The sequence below is a fragment of the Pseudonaja textilis genome, chromosome 2 (assembly GCF_049901715.1).
Source record: "Pseudonaja textilis isolate UNSWEBS1 chromosome 2, rPseTex1.2, whole genome shotgun sequence".
Taxonomy (NCBI): Eukaryota; Metazoa; Chordata; class Lepidosauria; order Squamata; family Elapidae; genus Pseudonaja; species Pseudonaja textilis.
Window position 1 is genome coordinate 209,905,651 of NC_141991.1, and position 22,561 is coordinate 209,928,211.

The following is a 22,561-nucleotide window of genomic DNA, read 5'->3' on the forward strand; positions in this document are numbered from 1 at the left end:
ATGGAACCTAGAAGACAAGCCTTTTCTGCCATGGCACCCTCCCATTAGACTAACATCCTTCCCGAAGTGAGCTTGGTTTCTATGGCCTTCCAGAAAGCCCTCAAAACTGTTTTTTTTTTTTCATCGAGCCTGAGAATCCCCTGGCAACAGGGAACCCAAACATTGGCTCCTCCACATATAACCATCTTGCAATCTTGTTCTTACTTACGTTTAATTAGTTAAGTGGTTTTATAACATGTTTTTAATTGTTGCTTTAATTGTATGTCACCTTTTGTGAAGTGGGCAGTAATATAAAATTGGATGGATGGATCGAATACTCCTGTTTTACTTTTTGCCACTGTCATTCTGTTTTTCTCCTTTATAGATCACGATCCCGTTGCAATACCAGCAGCGGTAGTGAATCAGAAAATTCTAATAGAGAATATAGGAAGAAGAGACACAGGTGATGAAAAATTATGCACAAATTTTGAACCAAATGCATAATATGCCTAATTTACAGATTATGGTGTAAATAAATCTGCTCCTATGCATGATATTTTCCTGGCTGATTAATTTTCACTTGAAAAACCTGTAAATAGGAGAGGTTGCCTAACTCCCTTTTGTTACATATTAGAAGCAGTCCAGAATTACGAGTAATTTAAACTCTGAATATTTCCCATGAGCATTATGGTTATGTTCATCTTTGGAGAAAAAAATTCTTCATTTAGAAAGCAGAGATAAAAGCAGCTTGCAACCTGCTCAGGCAAGGCAAAGAGAATAAATCTCTCCAGGCTCCAGTGATTTCTTGTATCAAAGAACTAAAGAAAAAGAAATCAGAAGTGATTAGTTGTTTTTTAAAACTAGAAATGTTGGTAGCTAGTTTATATTAGAATGTTTTAGCAATGCAGGGAAGTAACCTAACATGAAGATTGATTCCTTGCCTGCAGTTTGAAAACAAAACCCAGAGGACATTGTGGGTAGGAGGGAAGGTAATTCCTAATGAAGGACTTCATACTGAACAATCAGTATCTTAGATGACCTGACCAGATGTCTATGAATTGATTTCATCCATGGTTTTCATCAAGGAAATGTTGGATCATGTGAAAAATCAGTCTAGAGATACAGATTTGAAGTGGCTATGCCTGACTACTAAGATGGAATTGAGTTTAGGTTTGTCACAACATGCAAACAAACAAGCAAACACTGTCTTGGGTTTTGTTGGGTTTTCCTGTTTGGATTTTTCTTTTCCATTCATTCAAAATCAGAAAGAACGGTTAAAACACTGCTGTTCTGCAGAGCCTTTGGGGGATAAATGTTATTGTTACACCCAAGTTAGTTTCTATTTGTTACCTTTTTAAAAAGTTTCTAACTAGTTTCTGATGTGGTAGGTATTGGTTATTATTCTACTGGGGTTATTTTATTGCACTGATTGTAAGCCACTTTGAATTTGTGATTGAAGCAGATATTTGTTTTGAAAATAAATATAAGTAAATGTGCTGCCTGGTTCATTAGAGTAGTACATTTATTTTTCTTAAATCTCTAGCTACTAGAATCAGTCATCTTATGACATTGTTACTTTTAGCATTCAGTTTGTGAATAAATGTGCAATATTTCAAAATAGCATTAAAACAGAAGCCAGTATGTCAAGTGATGATCTTTATATCATGAAATAGAACAGGTGTCTGTCTTCAAGATTAAATATCCAGAATATTAAGGTGCTTATCTAATTATCTTCCCAGTCTGATGCTTTTCACGTCTGCTGAACTGCAAGTCTCATAATTTCTAACTGTTATCATTATGTTAATTTTTGTAAAGGTTACGACAAGAGAATGACATGGTTGATTCAGCCCCTCAGTGGGAAGCAGTGCTGAGGCGACAAAAGGAAAAAAACCAAGCTGAATCCACCTATCGACGTTCCAGGCACAGATCACGATCGTATGTTGAATGCTAAACTTTTTGGACATCTAAAATGAGAAAAGTTATCCTTATTTAATATCATTTTTACTTGTTAGTTAAATACAATAGGAGAGACTCCCTCTTGTGGTCAATTTGAACATTATAAACAAGCTTTTGAAAGCCAGATGTAGTTATTCTATTATATTGCAATAAATCTTGAGGAAAAAGAATAACAAGAAAATTAAATGCTACAATGAAAGAATAGTTTGGCCTAATTAAAAAAATAACTGCTCTGTTTGAGAGGGTTGAATATAGGAGAAAAATAGCTTAAGTGATGTTTTAAGAAAAAACAAGCAAAAACATAAAACCCCTCTACTTTCTATTGCTGTAGAAGTCTTCTGTATTGCCAAAGGATTTTTAGACTTAACAGCCATACAAATTCCATAGTTAAATATTCAAAATAATATCTAGTTGCATGTTATTGGTTTATATTGCATCTGATTAGGTATCGTGACAGGATCCACACACTTGTTTTGGGAGCTAGGAAAAGTTAAAAAGTAAAATAGTATTCAGTATTCAGATTTGGCAAGCAAATTTCTGGGTGGACATCCTTCTGAAATAACAAAGTCCATTGCATCTGAAGTCATCTGCACTAACCAATTACATTTTTAAAATTCATAGAGTTGTTTGTTTTTTAATTTGCCCAATATATCAGTGGAGAAGGCATAACTTGCATAAATGTATGATACCCTTACATAATTTGCATCATTGTGAAAATGAAATGGATGTTTTGGTGTATCAGATACCGTTCCAATGATTCGTATTAGTCATTCTGTACTTCTGCCTGCTAAAATGTTGTTTCTCTCCTTCACCTCAAGAAAGCTTGAATTCCTGAGGTAGCAGCTGTATTATGCAGAATAACATACAGCTGCTTTAAATTAAAAAGAAAGTCACAACAGATTGCAACTAGCAAAGAGAGACAACTGTAGTATGATTATACACCTACAATGGCATAGCATTTTCACCTAAAATGGAAATCTGTTGTTGAAATGCTTATCACTCATTTTGGCTTATCAGCAGACTCAGGTCACTAGGAACTGTAAAATAATTAGATTTTGATTTTTCTTAAGAAAATCTTTTAAAATGTATCATTTCTCATATTATGCAAGACATGTGTTACTGATGCCTTCTCTATATACAGTAGTCGTTAAAGGATATATTTCCTGGAATTATTGTCTGATTTTGTTTTACAATGAAACATAATTCTTCCAAAGCAAAAACATAAGTTTTAGTGTTTCTCCTGTTAAATAGCCAATTTGTTCCTTTTAGTAACAAGGATGAGTGGAATTTATCCAGCCTCCACAAACTGTCTTTTAACCCTTTATATAGCATTCCTAAATACCTTTTATACATGGTTTGAAATAATAATAAAAATGCTATTGAATTTTGCTGTTATCACTAATATGAGGGGGATGACATAAGTAACATTTATTTTCTGTATATTGTGTTGGATCTATATGTGACCTAATTAAACTACTTATTCAGGGAAGGATAAATAAGACTACACAGTTTATTATAAATCAGAGTATCTTTTATCTATTATTTGCTTGTGATTCCCCCCTCCTCCAATGGTTCTTCAGCAAAACGGTCTTAAAAGTCCTGTGTTGGGGGGAGATGCATAGCTTAAGGATGCAGTTTATGACTACACTGAGGTTTGAGCTACTTATTGACCTGAACGTTTTGTTTTGGATGGATAATGGCGGCTGTAGGCAATTCACCGAACATTTCTTTCAGTATGAATTGTTTATGCTTAGTTCCCAGTTACATTACAGATTCAGAAGAGGATGCTGATCCTTCAAGATGAGGGAAGAGTTCACAGCTGCTGCTTTGCATGAATGGGTCTCTGTGAAAAAAGAAGAAATTTAGCATTAGGGATTGAGAAATGCTATTAAACCTTCCCTTTCCTTCTTCCACACTCCTGCACTAACTAATGTTCCTTAGGCAGACAAGAGTACAGAGGACATAGAAAGGAATGTACAAAGATTGGGGCGAGGGGATCAAGGTTGAAAATGCAAAAATATGAAGAATATCTCTTTGCCCAGGAAGAAAATTTGGGCTGCAGCTCTCTTATCTAAGAGCCACTACCTTTATTTAGGTCAATTAAAAGTACAGATAATACAGGTAATCACAATTGAGCCCAGAATTTCTGTTGTTAAGTGAGACATTTGTTAAGTGAGTTTTGTCCCATTTTACTATCTTTCTTCCCATAGTTGTTAAGTGAATCACTGCAGTTGATAAGTTAGTAACCGGATTGTTAAGGGAATCTGGTTTCCCCATTGACTTTGCTTGTCAAAAGGTTGCAAAAGGTGATCACACGACCTTGGGACACTGCAACCATCAAAAGTATGAACCCAGTTGCCAAGCATCTGAATTTTGGTCACATGACCATGAAGATGCTACAAAGGTTGTAAATGAAAAATAGTCAGTGCCACTGTAACTTTGAACAATTACTAAATGAACTGTTGAAAGTCGAGGACTACCTGTAGTTTCAGGTTTTCAGGAACTGTTTCATGCAGCAAGGTGAAATAAAAAAAAATAAGGTGAGCAGAAAGAAAAATGTTGAGATTATTTAGTTAATTAGCAAATTTCTACACTGCCCATCTTACCTAAGTAAGTGACCAATATCATACAAGCACCTTCGCAAAAGCTATAACTCTTTTTCCACTTGATTTTGAAACATTTTGCCTGATATAAACAGTTCTATGAAATGATAACACTTGAAGTTATTTAATGCACTTTGCATTACAGGTAGTCCTTGACATAACAACCAGTCCTTGAATGGCTGTTCATGTGATCATCATTGCAGTCTTCTGTGCTGGCTTCCCCAGAAAGTCAATGGGAAAGCCAGCAGGGAAGTTTCAAGTGGAAAGGATGGAGGATTTTAGGTCCATTCTTACAGCACTCCTAGCGATTTCTCCCATACAAAATTTCTCAGCACGATGCAAGAACAAACCTCAAATCCTGAAGATTTGTTATCTTTCTAGTGTTAGAAAACTAGTGAATGCCTTAATTCAGAACAATGATGTTTGTTTTCTAGCCTTTCTAGGCTAAGAAGGCTAGCTAACATAATCATTCTCACAATAGTTTGGAAGGTCACTTTTCCAAATTGTGCAGTTTGCAGAAGGAACCTTCTTACGATTGCGAGAATGGAACCCACTTGCAGGATGGTGCAAGGTGGCCTTGGAAGGAAGACTGTACCTTGAATTGGGTGGGTGAACCTGCAGAAGAAGGCAAGGGTTAGTGGACCTAGGCATAGTTAGGCAGGGAGAAGGTCCTCTCCCCGGCACTCAATAGCCAACACAATCAGTTAACAATTACAACTGGAAGAGCTGGGATTGTGGTTGTTAAGCAAAACAACCACATGGATGGTTCACTTAATGATTGCTCACGTAATAAATGTCTGAGATTCTGGTCCCATTTGTTATTGTAAGTCAAAGACTACTGGTACTCATAATTTGCTAGTTTGCTTTGAAGTCAAGTAATTTTTCTATGAAAGTGATATTAAGCTATTAATGTGGCATTTTTTTCAGAAACAAGTTTACTTGACTAGAAACTAGTATCAACCCTGATTATACCATTAGTTGTTCCCACTTTTAACTTTCCCAACACTTTGAGACGTATGAGATACCTTAAATAATTATTTTAATAATAATTAGAAGTTTAGTCAACACATCTTATGAATTTTGGAGGAAGATAAATAGTGATTCATCTCATGACTTTTGTACTCATAAGATGCCATTTCCACATATAAAATTTAAAAATTATTCCTGTGCTTAAATATTGATTGAGACATTGTTCTTAGCTGTCATAATTTAAAAATTTTGTATTTGTTTATTATGTAAACTGATAATAAATAAATATATATATATATATTTGAATGCATATAGGAGAAGCCCAGATGTTCAAGCAAAAGAAGAATTATGGAAACACATTCAGTAAGTATTTCTGCAAGTATGGATACCTATTATTAGATAATATTTTTTATCCATGTGATTTTTTAAACTTTTCTTTTCCAGAAAAGAACTCATGGATCCATCTGGCCTATCTGAGGACCAACTAAGAGAGATTCCATATACTAAAATAGAGTGAGTTTATTTATTGTACAGGAGTTGTGATGTAATGTTGTCCCAAAGCAAATATATATGGGGACATAATTTGAGGCTGATCATACAAGATTAAATAGGATGGCAAATATCAATCTAAATTTTAAAGGCACAGATCTACTCTGTTTCTAACATCTCAGAAATAAATGTGAATTACTAAGCGTCTAATTATATACAATTACATCCAATAAAAGTGAAACAATTACTCATCTATGTTTTGTTTGAGTTTCACTTGTGTGGGAAAAGTCCTAAAATGTGGTATTGCAGAAATCCCTCTTAACCTGTAACTTAGTTGAGTTTGGCTGTGATATGGGAATTGTAGTCCAACATTTTGAATGGCATCAAGTTTAGAAAGCCTGTCAAACATATTCTTTTCAGCATCAGGCATAGAAGTGGGTTTTTCTGGAGAAAATCATATTTTATTTAGGAACTTGGTTATTGCTAAATATTTGGAGACTTGAAGTCCATGCATCTGGAGGGCATTCATTAGCGACAAGTGCCTTCGGCAGTAAATTGCATGATAAATCTGAATATGGGAGGAAACTCCAAATCCTTATTCAGGCACCAGAGTTGTTCATATCAATTTTAGTCCCCTCTGTTTTCCGGGTTACCGGGGCAGATAATGGATTTAGACACGACTGCATCAAATTTAGCTTTAAATGACCTAATTTCCAGTGATTTTGTTACACGCCCTGTTGAATAATGGATAGGGTTTGGGGGAATACTTTCAAACTATCTTTCATTTTACTCTGATCATCCAAACTGACTCTCTGACTTCCTTGACCTTCTTTCCTCAGCATAGCATCACTAATTGCCAAAGCACAGTTGGCCCTTTCAGATCAAGCTCCAATTTTATTCCGGTAATTGGCCATCTGGGATTTCCATGTGGTGATGTGAACAAGTGCTTCTGACAGGATTTGAATCATGTTTTGCATCACAATGTGATTCTGACACACCACTGAATAGGAATAAAGAATAGTGGTATAGGCATGAAAGCTAGACATGAAACATTTCCTTCAGCATATTTATCTTTCGATGTGCATGCATGCACATGTCGTTTCAGAAGGCTTTAATCTCAAGATAATGCTATTGAAAATGTGTGAACAAGAAGTGACTTTTAAGGCTGGAATAAATTATAAACGTTTCTCAATGGATTCTGCTTTAAAAAAAATGACCAAAGCATCAGGGAATAGTCTGCTGATGTGTTCTCTCTGCCAGAAACATATTTTTGTGAGACATTAAACCTTCAGAGTTTACACAGCTTATTTAATTTTGTTGGGTACAAGTTTTGGATCAAAGATCTTATAAAAAGAAACATTTAAACCTTTATCCTAACAATTTGTGTTATAACATTAGAAATAGAGCTGCATGTGAAAAATTCTAACCTTAAAAGAGATAATTTTATTGCACTTCACCCATTGTTAACTAGTTAAAAGGATGCTGATGGAATAATGTATAAATGAGTGAATGAATGAATGAATATTTATATGGCCTCATTGACTATAGGTGACTCATTTCACCAGTTTTCTAATTGTTTTGTTAAAAAGTGCTAGTCTCCCCCCCCGTTCCCCCCCCCCAAACCTTCCATCATGTAACGGCTTGCTTCCTATAGTAAACTGGGCCAAGGAAGTGCAAGTTGTATGAACTGGAAGAAGAGTTAATAGACCCAGTTAGCTAAATCCAAGATTTAACTCTAAATTGAACTAGCTCTAAGTATACCCATCCTTGCACATTTAACTAACTTCTCTGTTCACTCTGCCTATTATGGAATTAGTTAATCCTAATCTTTTCAAAGGGGCCTTGTAAAAATGGGGAATCTCTAGGCATTGCCTGTCAATGAATCTTTTGTCTTCATCTTCCTGTGACTATGTGTAAGTTTTTGTTTTGGTACTGAAACTTGACTGTATCCTTTTTCTATTTTGTTGGAACATAGTATACACACGCACTCATTCGTTTATAAATGAATTTGGTCATAGATGTAATACTTTGAAGAAATGCTTTTTCTGTTATAATCATCTTCATAATTCTTATGAACAAATAATGATTTGGTCCTGGAAATTTTATTTCTTCATTAGGACTCAAGGTGATCCTGTTCGCATTAGACACTCACATTCTCCTCGAAGCTACCGCCATTATCGCCGATCCCAGTGCTCTGATGGGGAGAGATCTGTTCTGTCAGAAGTGAAGTATGTTAATCACCGAAGAAAGTGGATGGTCATTTGATAAACATTACAATGCCAGTTACAAGGCATGCAGTTTATAACAGGATGCTCTGGGTATATTTGCTAGAATATTTAATTTTCTGGGAAATTATTCAGGATCCACTATGATCTAATAGTTAAGGTACCAACCTGGAAATCATATGAGTTTTAGTAGCCCCACCTTTCAAGATGGCTGGGTGACTTTGAGCCAGTCCTCTCAGCCCAACTCACCTCACAGAGTTTGTTGTTTGAAGAAAATAGGAGGAGGAAGAAGTATTAGTAGGTATGTTTCTTGCTTTAAGATATTTATAAAACTAATAGAAGATTTTTTTAAAAAATCTAAATATAAAAATCTGGGTAAGTGGCCGGCACTTTGAATTCTTCATTCTGTGATGACCAAAAGGGAATTTATGCCCTTACTGACAGGGAGATGGATCTTTTTGTTTTCAAAAATAACATACTCTGCTAGACATTCAAATTAAAAGGTAGGCCTCCTCATCAAGAATTTCTAATGCAGCCAGATAAAAAGCATGCAATTATCTCTGAAATATAGTGTAGATAAAAATCAGCAACTGAATGATTTATACAAAGGCAAGCATCTTTGTAGTTCCTTCTTTTAACTCCGTAAGCACTGTGCATTTTGAAGTTTGCTTTCTTTTCCAGTGCCAAAGCAGACCTTGTGCCCCCACTCGCGGTTACCCGCTCCTCAGATGCTCATTGTCCCACCACTGCAATATCTCAGCAAGTTAGTAATGACTTTTAATCATGCATGAATAGTTAAAGTGCAAAGATGTTTTAAATGGTTTTGATTTGTTCAATATTTGTTTACTTCAGCGGCGAAATGGATCTAAGGACAGCCTGTTAGAAGAAAAAATACAAACATCTATGAACAATGTGGACAGAAAACATAGTGCTAAAACTATAAAAATTGTTCCTGCATCAAGGCTCAAGATAGAGACCTGATTTTTATCACACACAAGACTGTGGAAGAATGCAAATCCAAAATCCAAATAAACACCTTTAGTTGAGGATCTTTTTTAAAAAATTAAGAAAGTATAAAATAATTTAAAGAACATTCTGGATTGCTGTGGAGAAGATGCTGTTTGAATTTCAGTGAAGAAGAAGACTGCTGCCACCATGAGAGTAAAACTAAAATGCAAGTTATCCAGATTGTATTGGATGTACAGCATAAATACGTAATTTCAAAATGGAAGCATCAGTAAAAAAAAATTCAAAGTTACAGTGCATTTTCAAAGGTGCAATAGTAGAGGTTCTTTATTATAAGGGCTGTAATTCATATGCCTATACTTGCCTAGCAAATACACTACTCCTTTATTATTCATAACAGTGTTGAATTTTTTGCTACCTATTAGAACATCTTTAATACAAGGAATTAATCAAGAGCATTATTCAGTTATGCAAACCCAATGCCCTTTCAATGAATTTATTACTTTAATTCTTAGTAAAATAATGTTTAAAAATACAATTCAGAATATTGTCAAAGTTTTCAGTATACTTACTTGGGTTCTCTAAGCACTGAATAGTAGTAACCAATATAGAGAACATGATTTTATTTGAAATCTATGGCAGTGTTATAAATCTTTTAAACAAGTTGCTATCATATTTGAGTGAAATGTTAAGCCAGACTCCTTTTTTCTAAAACTTTTCCACAACAGACCTGATAGTGAAGTTACTGAAGGAAAAGGACCGAAATTTTCTTGTTTAGTCCTTTGGAGGGACATGGAGGGTGATAGTCATATAATGTCTGCAATTAATTTGATTTCCTACTGAGAATTAGTAGCTTGCTGAATGTTGACAGTACAGTTTTGCAGCACTTGGGAATAGGAAAAAAAAACTTGGAGAACTGTGGATACTTCATTCCTTGGGTATATTTGCAGTGATTCTGCTATTTAATTTACAAGACCACTTCCAGCAAAAATGAATATGGTTATTTCCAGAAAGGACTGAAAGAAATAGTAAATTATACATGTTGTGCAAAATCTTCCTGAAGTCCTTGTTGGGTAAGCTGATAAAAATACGGAGAACGTTTTCCTAGTTAATTTCCTTGAATGAGTGGATTAGTTGCATTTTCTTCACAGGAAGAAAAGTGAGCCAATTTAAACAAAAAAAAAGGATCCAAGAGAAATAAGATTTAAAATTTCTGCTACTATGTGCACCTATTTACATTTCTTAACTGCTTTGATGATGAGCATTTATAAATACAATCCAACTGGAAGACATGTTGAATGTAGGAGAGAACATAGATCTGCATAGATCTGCCTATCTATAAATTAATTGTAGAAAGTTCCATCTGAAAGGGATATCATAAAATGCTGCTAGAGCAGCAAATTCAAAATGACCATCAATAAAAGTGCTCCCAAAATGGTTGCACGAACTCAATTTTTGATATTGTATGTGTCTCAAGAGTTTTAAGATTTGAAAAATACATCAATTTTGACAGTGCTGATTTGAACAAAATTACAGTAGGCAAAATATATGAAATGGATTTGCCATTGCTTTCTCCTATTAAATACGATTTAATACATTTTTGTAGATGTTTTTCTCTGTGTTTGATCATTTATGGAGGATCAGTATTTAACATTTCTTTTTTAAATGAATGGTTACTTGTGCTGTGTACATAAAGATACACAAATTGAGAAAAATAAACATCGTAGTTTTCAATCTTTGTTCACTAATGACCTGAGCAGTAATTTGCAGTTGACCTAAATTACTTCGATCAGAAGTAATATTAACTGAAGTTGAATTAAAACTTGATACTATATTATTATAGGTAATTACAAAACTTGATATGCAGTTACAACACTGAAGATCCCTGAAGGGACTTTTTATACATTTCATGGCATAGAGGAAATCAAGATATATAGAGATTATTCTTGACAGCTTTACTGGAAATGTCGCAAAAGGAATGGGCTTGAATAATCTCCACTATCAAAACAGTTTTCAAGATCATTTCTAGTAGCTAGTAAATTTCTCTGTATTTGTGTTCTGTTCGATTTTGATTAACCAGTGGAATAGCTTGCCTTCAGAAATTGTGGGCGCTCCATCACTGGAGGTTTTTAAGAAGAGACTAGACAACTCTATGAAATAGTATAGGTTCTCCTGCTTGAGCAGGGGTCTGGACTAGAAGACCTCTAAGGTCCTTTCTGATTCTATTCTAAAGATTACACATATCCCTTTCAACTTAAGCAAAGTCAAGCACGGACCTGACGTGGCCCTCAATGAAATTTAGTTTGTTTCATTCAAATCAATGAAAGGTAGAGCACTGATATTAGTGGTGTAGTGGCCATCCTGGAAAATGTAAGGGGCTGGCTCATGTGGCTTCAGCCTGGTCTATCCAATCCGAAAAGGAAAGATGCCAGCAGTTTGGGGAGTGGCATCAATCCAGTTGGCCACCCCCCCCCCGAGGTCAAGCACAGACCTGATGCGTCCCTCAATGAAATTTAGATCTACCCTATCCTCATCCATAGAAACTCACCAGACAACTTCAGCCAGTAATTTATCTCAGCACAAGATAACTATCAGTAGCTGTTCTAAGAACAAGTGGTCAAAAGGACCATTTTTGTTGGAGATGTTATCACATAAATCTGGCTACTAACAATTGTGTGGAATAAGAGCTCTCAGTACTCTGCAACACAGTGTAAGTTTTCCTTTCCCAATAAAAGTAGCCTTTAGCAGGTGCTCTTTTTTTTTTCCTACCTGCTTATGTACATGCATACGATAAATTGACATAAATGTTGAAAATGTTCAGCACTGCAGCAGCTATGGATGACCCTTGTCCAGGTCTTATTTTATTACAATTTTTCAATACAGTAATATACAAAACAAAAGTAAGACAGAAAACAAGAAAAATGAAATGAAAAATGAACAAAACATGTGCCTTCCATCCTATTGAGGAATTGCCATCTAATTCTTTATCTTCGACCGTTAATTCCAGATGTGGAAATCAATTCAGACTTCTTTCAACAAAATCTCCATAAAAGATTTCCAATCATTCACACAAAGAAAAAAGTCCTTATATTTTTCCCTGACCAAATTTTCTCAAGTTTAGTTCATTTTATAACCCATCTTGCCTTGGCCAGGTCTGACTTGTACCAGCTTACCCTGAAAATTCAACTTGCCTCTGGATTTTTATCAGCCTAAACTTGGGGCAGGATGTTTAGGTTCAACTAAACCTTCAACTGTTTCGTAGGAAGGCAACAAAATATATTTTCTACTTTGTGCACGTTCCTCCAAACTGGTGATAAACAATTTCTTACAGTATTTTTTTTTTCCTGCCAGCTACTAAGGCCTTCAAAACAAGGGAAAAAGACAAATCCACTTGTACTTCACAAACATGGAGCCAGATGCTGAACAGATTATAGTGGTGTTATAAATTCCACATCTGGGATGCCCTTTGAATAAGCTTTTTCTCCTGCTCTTCCACTTAAACTAACAGAATGAAGAGGTTTCAATTACTTTTAACCCCTTTCTCTTTCATGGAAAATAACACAGTAGATTTGGCTCTGTATTCAGTGTAGGGGAGGGGAATCTGCTTAGAAGGCAAATCGAGAATAATAAGTGGTATAAAGCACACCAAAGATTAGTAGGAAAGTTCTTTTGTCCCCCAATCAGCTTGCTGGTCTGCTATCACAACTAGCCTTACCATTGTTCAGTCGTGATACAGTCAAGCCATTAAAAGGCTCTTGAATCAGAAATATCACTTAAGACTTATATACTGCCCCATGGTGCTTTACAGCACTCTTCAGTCAGGGGTGTCAAACTTGCAGTCCAGATGTGTCACATGCTGGCCACAGCCACCCATTTTAGCGAAGGGGGAAAAGGTGATACATGACACCGGGGGCTTGACACCCATTAGATAAACATAACTGCTTCTGCAGTTTTATGAAAGTGTATGTAACAATAATATTGTCTTGCTTTCTGTTATCTTTAGTTCTTTTTATTCTTTAGTACTTTTAGTCTCCAAATTATATGGTCAATAATGCAATCTGAAAAGGTGCTCTGCTTCTGAAGGGCCTGATGTTTCTTTCTGCACTTGCCCTACCAGGTATTTAAATAAGTTTCCCCGGATCGGATAGTTGGCACCGCTGAAGCCACTGCTGCCTGCCTGCTTCCTTCAAGATTACAAAAATAGCCTGCAATAATTTCACCTCAATTACTTGCAATTTATAGGGCCGTAACTGCCAAGATCACTAGAAGCTTTAATAAAGAAAAATTTGAAGCAATGTTAAACAAGTTGTGTAAGGCTACTATGTATTCTTTTTAAACTCTTCTTTGCATGTGTATGCCAGTTGGACCACCCATCTTCCATCATTCAACCACACATTGGCTGAAATTTGTCTCTTTATTGCCAAGTCTCAGCAGCAAGGAGCACGGTCCCGGAATAGCATATCCGCTCAACCCTTCCCAACCAATTCCCTTCTGCCCCAAGCTGTCACTTATGCCTGCACATTGTTGTCAAGGAAACCTGTCTTGGCTTTTTCTTTGCACTTACTTTCCCCTTGGGCCAGTTCTGTCCAGAACAATTGTATTTTCATTAAGGAGCATTTCATTCTGCATACAGACTAAAAGATGTGAGATGCACTTGTTTTTATTTGAGCAGACTACCAACACTAGCTTTGTATATAGAAAAATTCATATATAGTCATCTGTACGTCTATCAATATATTATTTCCCTACATATGACAGATGTGCAATTCTGGAAATATATATCCCCAGGTGACTGAAAATTGACACTGCGGGTCATAGGCATGCTTAGTGTAATTAGAAGTATATGAGATCACAGCTTGCAAACAGTCACCCAGATGCTCCTCAGTTAATGTTTTCTGTTTAATGACTATACATTTTAATGCCAAGACATGATTCATGCAAATACACCCATCAAAAATGAAATTACATATTTGCAGCAGCATTTCCTAATGGAACTTTTATGATTTTAACTAGAATCCAGAAATTATGGCTTGAATTTACTTTCACAACTGAGCCATTTTAAGAACTACAATCTTCAGCTCTATATCTTGCAGAGTGACAAGAGATAGTCCTAGACTTACCACAGTTGGAACCAAAATTTCTGTTATATGCTATTGAGGTCATAAACTGAGTCAGACATAATTTTATTTTTACAGCAATCAAGTCATGATCATTAAGGGAATCCAGCTTTCTAGAAATTGGCAATTGCGATCACATGACTGCAGGATGCTTCAACCAGTCGTAAATACAAGCTGGTTGGCAAACACCCAATTTTCAGGATCCTTAACACAATCAAAAGTAAAAAGTAAACTGCACCACAACCTATCGCCATATTCATAGAAACCTTATAAATTACAGAAGACAGCTAAGTCCAATAGCCAAAATTGCTCAATGCTGAAACTTTGTATACTTTTTTCAACAATCAGATTTAAAAATACAGCCAAAACTGTTGGCTGTGTGGTTTGGGTGCTGTGTGTCAGGATATGACGTTTTTGGAATAGCTGTTATGGAGAAGGATGTTGAGTAGGTGTTTCTCTTCTGCTTTTCTTAGTGTTGAGATGCTGCAGTGTCCTGGCCTTTTTGAACAGGGTTTGGAGTTTCTTTTGTATGTGATGGGGTGGTTGCTTGCGAAGCAGAAGAAGTAGTCCATGTGTGTGGGTTTGAATTAGATTATTGAATTAGATTTCTAATTCTCTGTTGTCTAGTCTCCATATTTCAACATTGAAGAATGAAAGTCTGTTGTCTTTCCCCTTTGCATGGAAATTTGATCCCAGGGAGTATATTGAGTAGGTGGTGTTTCTTCAATTTGGGAGCATTTGATGATGGTGGTGGTGTCATCAATATAGCACGTCCAGAATTTTGGTTGGATGCCTCTTTCAACCAGATGCCATTTTCAAGTTTCCCTCTCCCTCCCTTTGGGAAATAAATTTGCAGGTTTAAAAGATGCCACAGCACTATTCTTGTATTGTGCTGTATATCTAGTGCAGAGTTGCTGTGAAGCTGCCTCAGAACAATGGCTCTTTTGCCAGTCTTTATACAAAAAGCCCATCTTCTCTCTTTTACTTTCTGGCTCAGTCATTCTGCAACTACAGGGAACAGAAAATACACGCATTTACTCAGTAGCATCCAAAATATTAAAAATAACTTATTTATGTCAGTAGAAACAATGGCAGACTGCAGGATTGAACTCCTTGCTTCCAAAGATACTGGTGTTATATCTGCAGGAGTAGCTGAAACCAAAGGCCATCTACTTCCTCCACAAGCTAAAGTAAGCTGAGCAAGAATGGGGAATCAGTGGCTCTCGAAATACTGCTGAACTACAAATCCCAGCACAGCAATGAGAGATGCTGAAAGCTTTAGCTCAACAACTTCCAAAGAGTCAGATTCCATCTATCGCAGTCTTGCTGCATAATTTAGCCAGATTTTGTTGTCTGCTGGATTCTTTTTCTTGTCTTCCTAAAGGGCAAATGTAACAGTTCTAAATGTACTGGATCTTTTCCAAATAGTCTCATAGGAGGCTTTGCTGCATATTCCATCTCAAGCACAACACATGTGTAGATTATTGATGAAGAAAGAAAATTTGAGATGTTACTTGAAGCATAGGGAGAAAGAGTGTGCATGTTTAGAAAAAAAATTGTAATAGTAAGAGACATGCTAAATTTTATTTGCAGTGGAAGACCAAAATGAGAAAGATAGAGGCAAGGAAATAGGTTGACAGAAATGGTTAAAACCAAGAATGAACTATGAGAGAATTTGTAAAGCTAAATTCAAGCCTCTTAAGCTTCCAAAAGCCCCATGCAATATTTCCCCTTCAAACGGGAAAAAGTAATTTGAAGCAAACAGGAACAATCACTTCACAATTCTCACCACTTTCTTAAACATTCCAACATGTCTTTCCTGAGGGTGTGAGCAATTTCAGGAGAATATGTTCAATTTAAAAGGAGTGTTGTGAACATAAATAACATTTTCTTCTTCAGATCCTGATCACTAGAGTCCTGGTAGCTCATGATACTGTGCTATTCCTGGTAGTGGTTTCAGGGGAAGGGAAGGTAGCAACCGGAGTTAAAAGCCTCCTAAAACCAAGCCATTCCTATTCTGACTGATAATCCATCTAAAAATTTGAAAAATGTAGCAAAATTATGCCATTGTTGTATGACAGTTCTGCAAATTTCAATGGCGTATTTGCAGATTGTCAAGGAACTACAACTAGTGTGCTATAGGTAGAAGGAGAAGCACTGCACTGAAGTTAAAAAAAAAAGTTTTTTGGCAGAATACCTGAAAAAAATCAGCAAAACTGTATCCTGGCACACTCCTATGCATTTTTTAATATTACTGTCTCAAATAGCACCAAAAGGTATACATTTAGAAGATAGAAAGGTCAAAGGAATCCATCGGTCGTCTTAACTGTACAATGTTCACAAAAATAATACATAATATAACTAGCTGCCAATATAAAAATAATTCCCAAACACAGGTATTCTTTGAAAAAATTACAGTAATGATATTAATTGCATGCCAAAATATAGATGAAATAAAAACCATAGGAACAAAAGACATATTTCAGATATATTCTGACTTGAGACAAAGAATGAAGATATCTATGAACTGTCAAATTTTAAATATGTAACTATCTCCTGCAGATGCTGAATGAGCATAATTTTCTTCAAAGGAGTATGTTCTAGCTGAAATGCAGAGAAAAATGAATAATCAATTCACATGACAGCTACAGTTGATATATGCCTTTTCTGACACCACATTCACCAAAGGCAGTGTGAATGGGCAACACAAAGGCAATATGTTACATCCTGAAATTCTAATTTTTAATCTATTATCTGATAAGAAATAAAGCTTTTGTAGAATCCATACCTGCATCCTAAGAATTACTTTCATTGAAAATGACAGCTTTGTCTGCTTACATCTGAAACACACCAAAAAAATGTTGAATCTTTAGATCATTCTTGTATTGCTGCAAACATTCTATTGTTGTAGTAAAATCTCATAGTTACAACCTGAGCTTAAGGGAGGGAAGAGAAAGGAAACATTGACAAATATAGTTGCCTCCTTAGTTGTGGAACCCTAAATATAGAAAAACAGCTATGGAATTCTGCTTACGGAGCTGCCCAAGCAAGTAGCCTACTACGAAAATAATTTCTTCAGGAAAACAATTTGTTTACTATTGCAGCTTTCCTCTGTGAACAAGTGGTCTATTCTACATGAGGCACTTATATCATTTTTATTTCTCTCAACAACCCTTAGGTAAACTACATAAAGAAATAAGAGGACTGCTCCAAAGCTGTATAATTAATGTGGACAAGTTCCTGAACCTAAGTTTTCCAAATCCTAACCACTATATCACGATCTTTTCAGTAAAATTGGACAATTACTTTCCTATTATTTTCTGGCTCTGAAGATCTGAAAATAGTAATGCTGTAGTGATCCAGATTCAAAGTGGGAAAAAGCGATTCAAGGCATGCAAGGTGTATGCATGTGAAACACTGGGGATCTTTTTCAATTGATTGTCGCTCTCAGTGATCCTAGCATGGAACAGATGATACTTTATCAACTGCACTAGGAAATGTTTTCAAAAGCAAAGAATTTTTATGTAAATATAGCATTATTTTTAAAGCAACTTACACAATGGTGTATTTAAAGTTATCTTTGGTTTTAGGATAAATGTAGTTTTGTTCCATATGCAGCAAACTCCAAAGGAATAATTCCTAGTGTTGCAAAGAAAAAGGCTGCAATAGGGAAAACTTGCTTTATGCCTTGTTTGACACCACATTCATTAGCAACCAAAACGAATGGGCAACACTAAAGGCAAGAACAGAAATTAACTGCACAAATGTGTGCGTGTGCTTTACATGCTCGCACATCATGCAGTAAAAAAAGGCATTGCTTTGTGCATGGAGTTTATCAAGAGTATCATACTCAAACTGCCAAGAAAATGTGAAGCTGTAGCTCAATGCTTATCACCCTCAGCAACTTCTAAGACGCAGGGATATTCACTACTCCCAGAATTCCTCAATCAACAGGCTGGGGAATGTGGGAGTTGGAATCCAAGTATCTTAAAAGTTGTTAAGGTTGAGAATTATTGCTGAGGCTCAACTCATCAGCAAGGCATCAAATTAGGTAAAAGTCACTTGGAATGTGACAAAAAAAAAAATCACGCTCATGCATTATATACCCCCGGGCAAAACCAATCGCCTTCGAGCCAAGGGTCTCGAACCAGGCGGGCGCAGGATCTCCCCGTTGAGTTCAGACTCACCACGTGTTTCTACTGGTCTCGCGCTTTGCAATCGGCGGCCAGGCCACGCGCCTTTCCAGCGGAACGTCACGAGGGGTGCCGGAAGTCGTCCCCGCGCTTCCACTTCCGTCCTGGGAGCCTCCGAGGCTTTCGCCGCGCGCCTAGCACGGGGCGCTTCGTGGTCTGAGACACAAACGGAAGCGCATTTTCTTATCTACCTCAGGATCTGCCCGCGCGGATTTCTTTTCTCATTTTTGCGCCGACTTAAGTTCTAACGGCGCGCTGCATCGAGCGCTTCAAGCGGGGACGAATGCAGGAACCTTTTAGAGTTGCAATCCTAACTATGCCCGCTCCATAAACCGCGTCAAAGGGATTAGTGGTCTAAGGGCGATGCGGGAGAGCTTTATTTCCGCGGCTCAAGTTACTTGCGAGCGAGATTTTTATTTTTTGCAACACTGCAAGCCTGGTTTCCCCGATCCCGAGGCGCCGCACTTGACCCACCCGCAACTCCGGAATTGTAGCGCAACCTTCCCAGAGCGGTTTCTTAGCTTTCCCCGGCCCTAAAGACACCGCCTTGTCTACGCGGTCTTCCCTCCATCCTCTCCTAGGCTGGCCTCCGCCCGCAGATCTTTCCTCACCCGCTTTGCTTTACCTCCATAACCGCCGAGGCAAACCCGGTCCCCTCGCGCGCCAGGCAGAAGGATGGCCTCCCTTGCCTTCGGTTCCCTTTATGCTTTGCTCCAGGACAAACCATGCCAGGCCGGCGGGGGTGCAAAGGCAGGCAACTTCGCGGTGAGAAGTTAAAGAGGGAGGAAAGAAGGCCCAGCCCTCGAAACCTGCATGTGGAGAGCGCGCGAATCGTCCTTCCCTTTCCTCTGCAATGAGCGAAAGAAGAACAGGGATTGCACCAGCTACGGTTCTCTCCGCCCCCTATCAACGGTTGACAAACCACGGAACAGAAGATAGAGAAATGCATTTTTTTTTGTAGTACTGTAGCTGTAGTAGTTCCTGCATAGGTTTTTTTAAAAAAAAATATTTTGAGTCCAAATGAATTCTGGGAGTTGAAGTTCACACATCTTAAAGTTTTGAAGTTTGAAAAATGCTGATTTAAGCCACGTATGTTTTCAAAGTAATAAAAAAAAGTATAACGAGCGCAAAATCTGGTTTCCACCCTTTTTTTGTCCCGCGTGATTATATCTTCTTTGATTACATGTTAAAAACATCTCTAAAGGCTTTTGGAAAAAAAACTTGGACAGTTCTATGAGCAGAATAGGACCACATACATTTGAATTGGAGCCTTTATTTTTCTTCAGATCAGGTGTAAAATCATTTTTGGTTAAAATTAACTTCCCTATTTTATCATATGGAACCTGCTTACTTTCTTTCCAAGAATATCACAAGTTGAAAAATTAAGGCAAATGGAAATTTTTACAGCAAAATTGACTTCTTGTTTTAGTGGAAACTCTATGAGGATCTTGAAAAAGAAAATTATAGAGCACTTCTGAAAAACTAGCAAAAGATGTCCTAATTCCTGGCTTTAAATGTGACTTGTGGTCGTGCCAATTAATTTATGTTGCACAAAAGATGGTTTTGATTAGAGAGAACTTCAGATGTATGTTTTGAAAGGAACTGTCTCCTTTTGGTGGAGATTTATGATCTAGGGAAAACAACAAAGTGCATTGTGACTCTGATGATTAACAGATGCATTATAGAACAAACATAAAGTCTTACTTTAATTTGGCAAATGAATATCAGACAAAAGAAGAGGGAATAAGAGAGTACAGTACATGCCATGCAAAATGCATGTTTTGCTGAAACAGTTCTAAACATTTGTACATGATAATGTAAATCTTGCTTTAGGGGTAGAAATGCATATGGATTTCAGATCCTTATTCAGGTTGTTCCTAGTGCCTCAAGTAAGGAATACACATTCATCTGGTTATGAAACATTTTACTTTTTTTCAAATGTGTTTAACAAACCAGTGAACTGATTGTAAAAGTGGCAGAACTATGATGGAAATATGCAGGAATTATTCCTAAAGCAAAAGGAGTTGAAGCCTTTTTAAAGTCTGGAACTTGAAAGTGTTATAAGATTCTTTCCTTATTCACTGAATTCTTAGAATAAGGTACAGCACAAGGAAGTTAAACACAATCAGACTCACAAGTTCGGTTATAGTCCGTCTTAATAAAAGTATCTTTAGCCTTTCTGTAATTTCCTGGTCTGGTTTAGTGGGGCTGACAGCTATAGAATTGGCATTGACTCCTACTAGTGTTCTAAGCAGTGGTGGGATTCAAATTTTTTTACTACCGGTTCTGTGGGCATGGCTTGGTGAGTGTGGCAGGGGGAGGATACCGTAAAATCTCCAGGCAGAGGTGGGATTTGTTGGTTCTCTGAACTACTGGAAATTTCTGCTACCAGTTCTCCAGAACTGGTCAGAACCTGCTGAATGCCACCTCTGGTTCTAAGTAAATTCTCCCAATTTAAAATACTTTTCATCCTTTAAAGCCATGTGAGTCTTGGCTGCTAGAGACATTTACAATCACTTACTTGAACTAATTGCTAATCAGGCTAATTGTTCTAACCAACATGGTCAGTTTTGGAGAAACATAAATGAGAGGATTGCAGTTGAATTGCTGTGTTTCAGTTGCAGCACCCACTCCCCTGATTGAAATTAGTTTGATTTTGTTTAATTAAATGATAAAAAAACAAAGTCTTCTGAAGACTAAGGAACATCTGTGTTGAATGTATTGTGTTTTAAAGGGGATTGATTAAAGCTTTATGCCATAAATTGGATTATATGTATCTATGGTAAATATAGTAAACTACACACATACAGATATTTTACGATGCCTGTGTTAATTTCAAGAGTCAGGACTGAAGTGTAGAAGTATGAAATAAATTTTTATATATGGTATAGTCTCAACCTGAATACAAAGCAATTTTAAACTTGATGGTGGAAAAAACAAAGATGATAGTTTCATTTCCTTCTGCTCAGAAATAAAGATTTTAGGGAGGAAGCTACACAAAAAAATCCAAATGAAGAATGTCAAGTTATATAACCAGGTATACTAAATTCAGAACAATTACAGCAATTATATCTAAAAGAAGTACTATCAATCCATCCTGGACCAAATAAAGGCTGTTTTCCCCCCTCTTATTTATCAGCAAACAATATTTCAGATATGTTCCATATCTGATGGGGCAGATTAGAGGATACATCATTGGCAAAGTAGGAAGAAAGAAGACAAATAATTGTATAGATGGAATGAAAATGTTTTAAATTGTTCCAGACACAGATGAAGATTATTACCATCCTTATTTGCCAGGGGACAAGCCTGATTCATTGGCACTACAAGTACAACACAGTTACAAAATATAGGATTCAAATTTTCAGGTAGGCTTGCATTATGAAGTAAGGCTTGCATTATGAAGTAAACAAAGGACAGTTTAGTATGTTTTGTGAAACAATTCAATATATACTTTTATATTGTCTTTATAAGAAATTATTTCAGTTCCATTATTTTACATGCAAATTGATATAAATTGACCCTATATGTAGTTACTCAAATATAAATCCCACTTTCAATTAGCCTTATTTTCAATAGGGAATACTAGAACTGAAGCCTAATAATTGCATTCTGAAATAATTAGCTTCCTATATCATTAATAAAAAAGCAATTGCTCAAATGAGTAGAGAACAAGCATATACAGTATGCGCAAAATGTTGCTAATTTGTAAATTTCAGTTTTGCTTGCAAAACCACTAGGGGTCTCTGTAAGTCCAAATTTTAAGAATAAATAGGGGAGGGGGAAACCTCTCTTCACCATCTTATTTTTAAAAATTCCTGATAGGAAAAATGTATTTATCATTCACTTTATTTTATGCAAATCAAATCACGAACAAGTTGATTTTGCAACTATTGCTTATAATCAAAAGTATACTGAACATAGTTTCCAAGCAAAATGGAGAAAAAGCACTTTTGGTTACTTACAAGGCGTGTCAAATTTTTCAACTTTCAATATCCAAACATTAGGGGTAGTCAAAAGTTGTGACATGCCTTGGGATTGTAAAGATATTTTGGTGGTTACTT

General features: G+C 36.5%; 1 protein-coding gene, 1 long non-coding RNA gene and 2 other non-coding genes across 14 annotated transcripts in view; 1 reads left to right on the forward strand and 3 right to left on the reverse strand.

Moving 5' to 3' along the window:
* Positions 1-10,784, forward strand: part of EPB41L4A (erythrocyte membrane protein band 4.1 like 4A) — an 85,426-nt gene extending 74,642 nt beyond the window's left edge. For all 11 annotated transcript variants that reach the window (XM_026719909.2, XM_087926959.1, XM_087926961.1 and 8 more), the window contains exons 17-23: positions 365-442; positions 1,795-1,914; positions 5,823-5,870; positions 5,952-6,020; positions 8,114-8,224; positions 8,903-8,984; positions 9,074-10,784. In XM_026719909.2, coding sequence (XP_026575694.1) covers positions 365-442; positions 1,795-1,914; positions 5,823-5,870; positions 5,952-6,020; positions 8,114-8,224; positions 8,903-8,984; positions 9,074-9,202 — 637 coding nt within the window. In that variant the 3' untranslated portion in view covers positions 9,203-10,784. The remainder of the gene's footprint in view (positions 1-364; positions 443-1,794; positions 1,915-5,822; positions 5,871-5,951; positions 6,021-8,113; positions 8,225-8,902; positions 8,985-9,073) is intronic.
* A 3,288-nt stretch (positions 10,785-14,072) lies between these two features.
* On the reverse strand, positions 14,073-19,388 carry LOC113449005 (uncharacterized). Its single transcript, XR_003375780.2, has 4 exons — positions 19,123-19,388; positions 18,492-18,653; positions 17,093-17,144; positions 14,073-15,312 (listed from the first exon to the last, which is right to left on the reverse strand). It is a non-coding gene; the product is annotated as an uncharacterized LOC113449005 (long non-coding RNA).
* LOC113449529 (small nucleolar RNA SNORA13) lies at positions 16,898-17,019 on the reverse strand. Its single transcript, XR_003375839.1, has one exon. It is a non-coding gene; the product is annotated as a small nucleolar RNA SNORA13 (small nucleolar RNA).
* On the reverse strand, positions 17,906-18,046 carry LOC113449522 (small nucleolar RNA SNORA13). The gene has a single exon (XR_003375837.1). It is a non-coding gene; the product is annotated as a small nucleolar RNA SNORA13 (small nucleolar RNA).
* Positions 19,389-22,561: the final 3,173 nt, after the last annotated feature.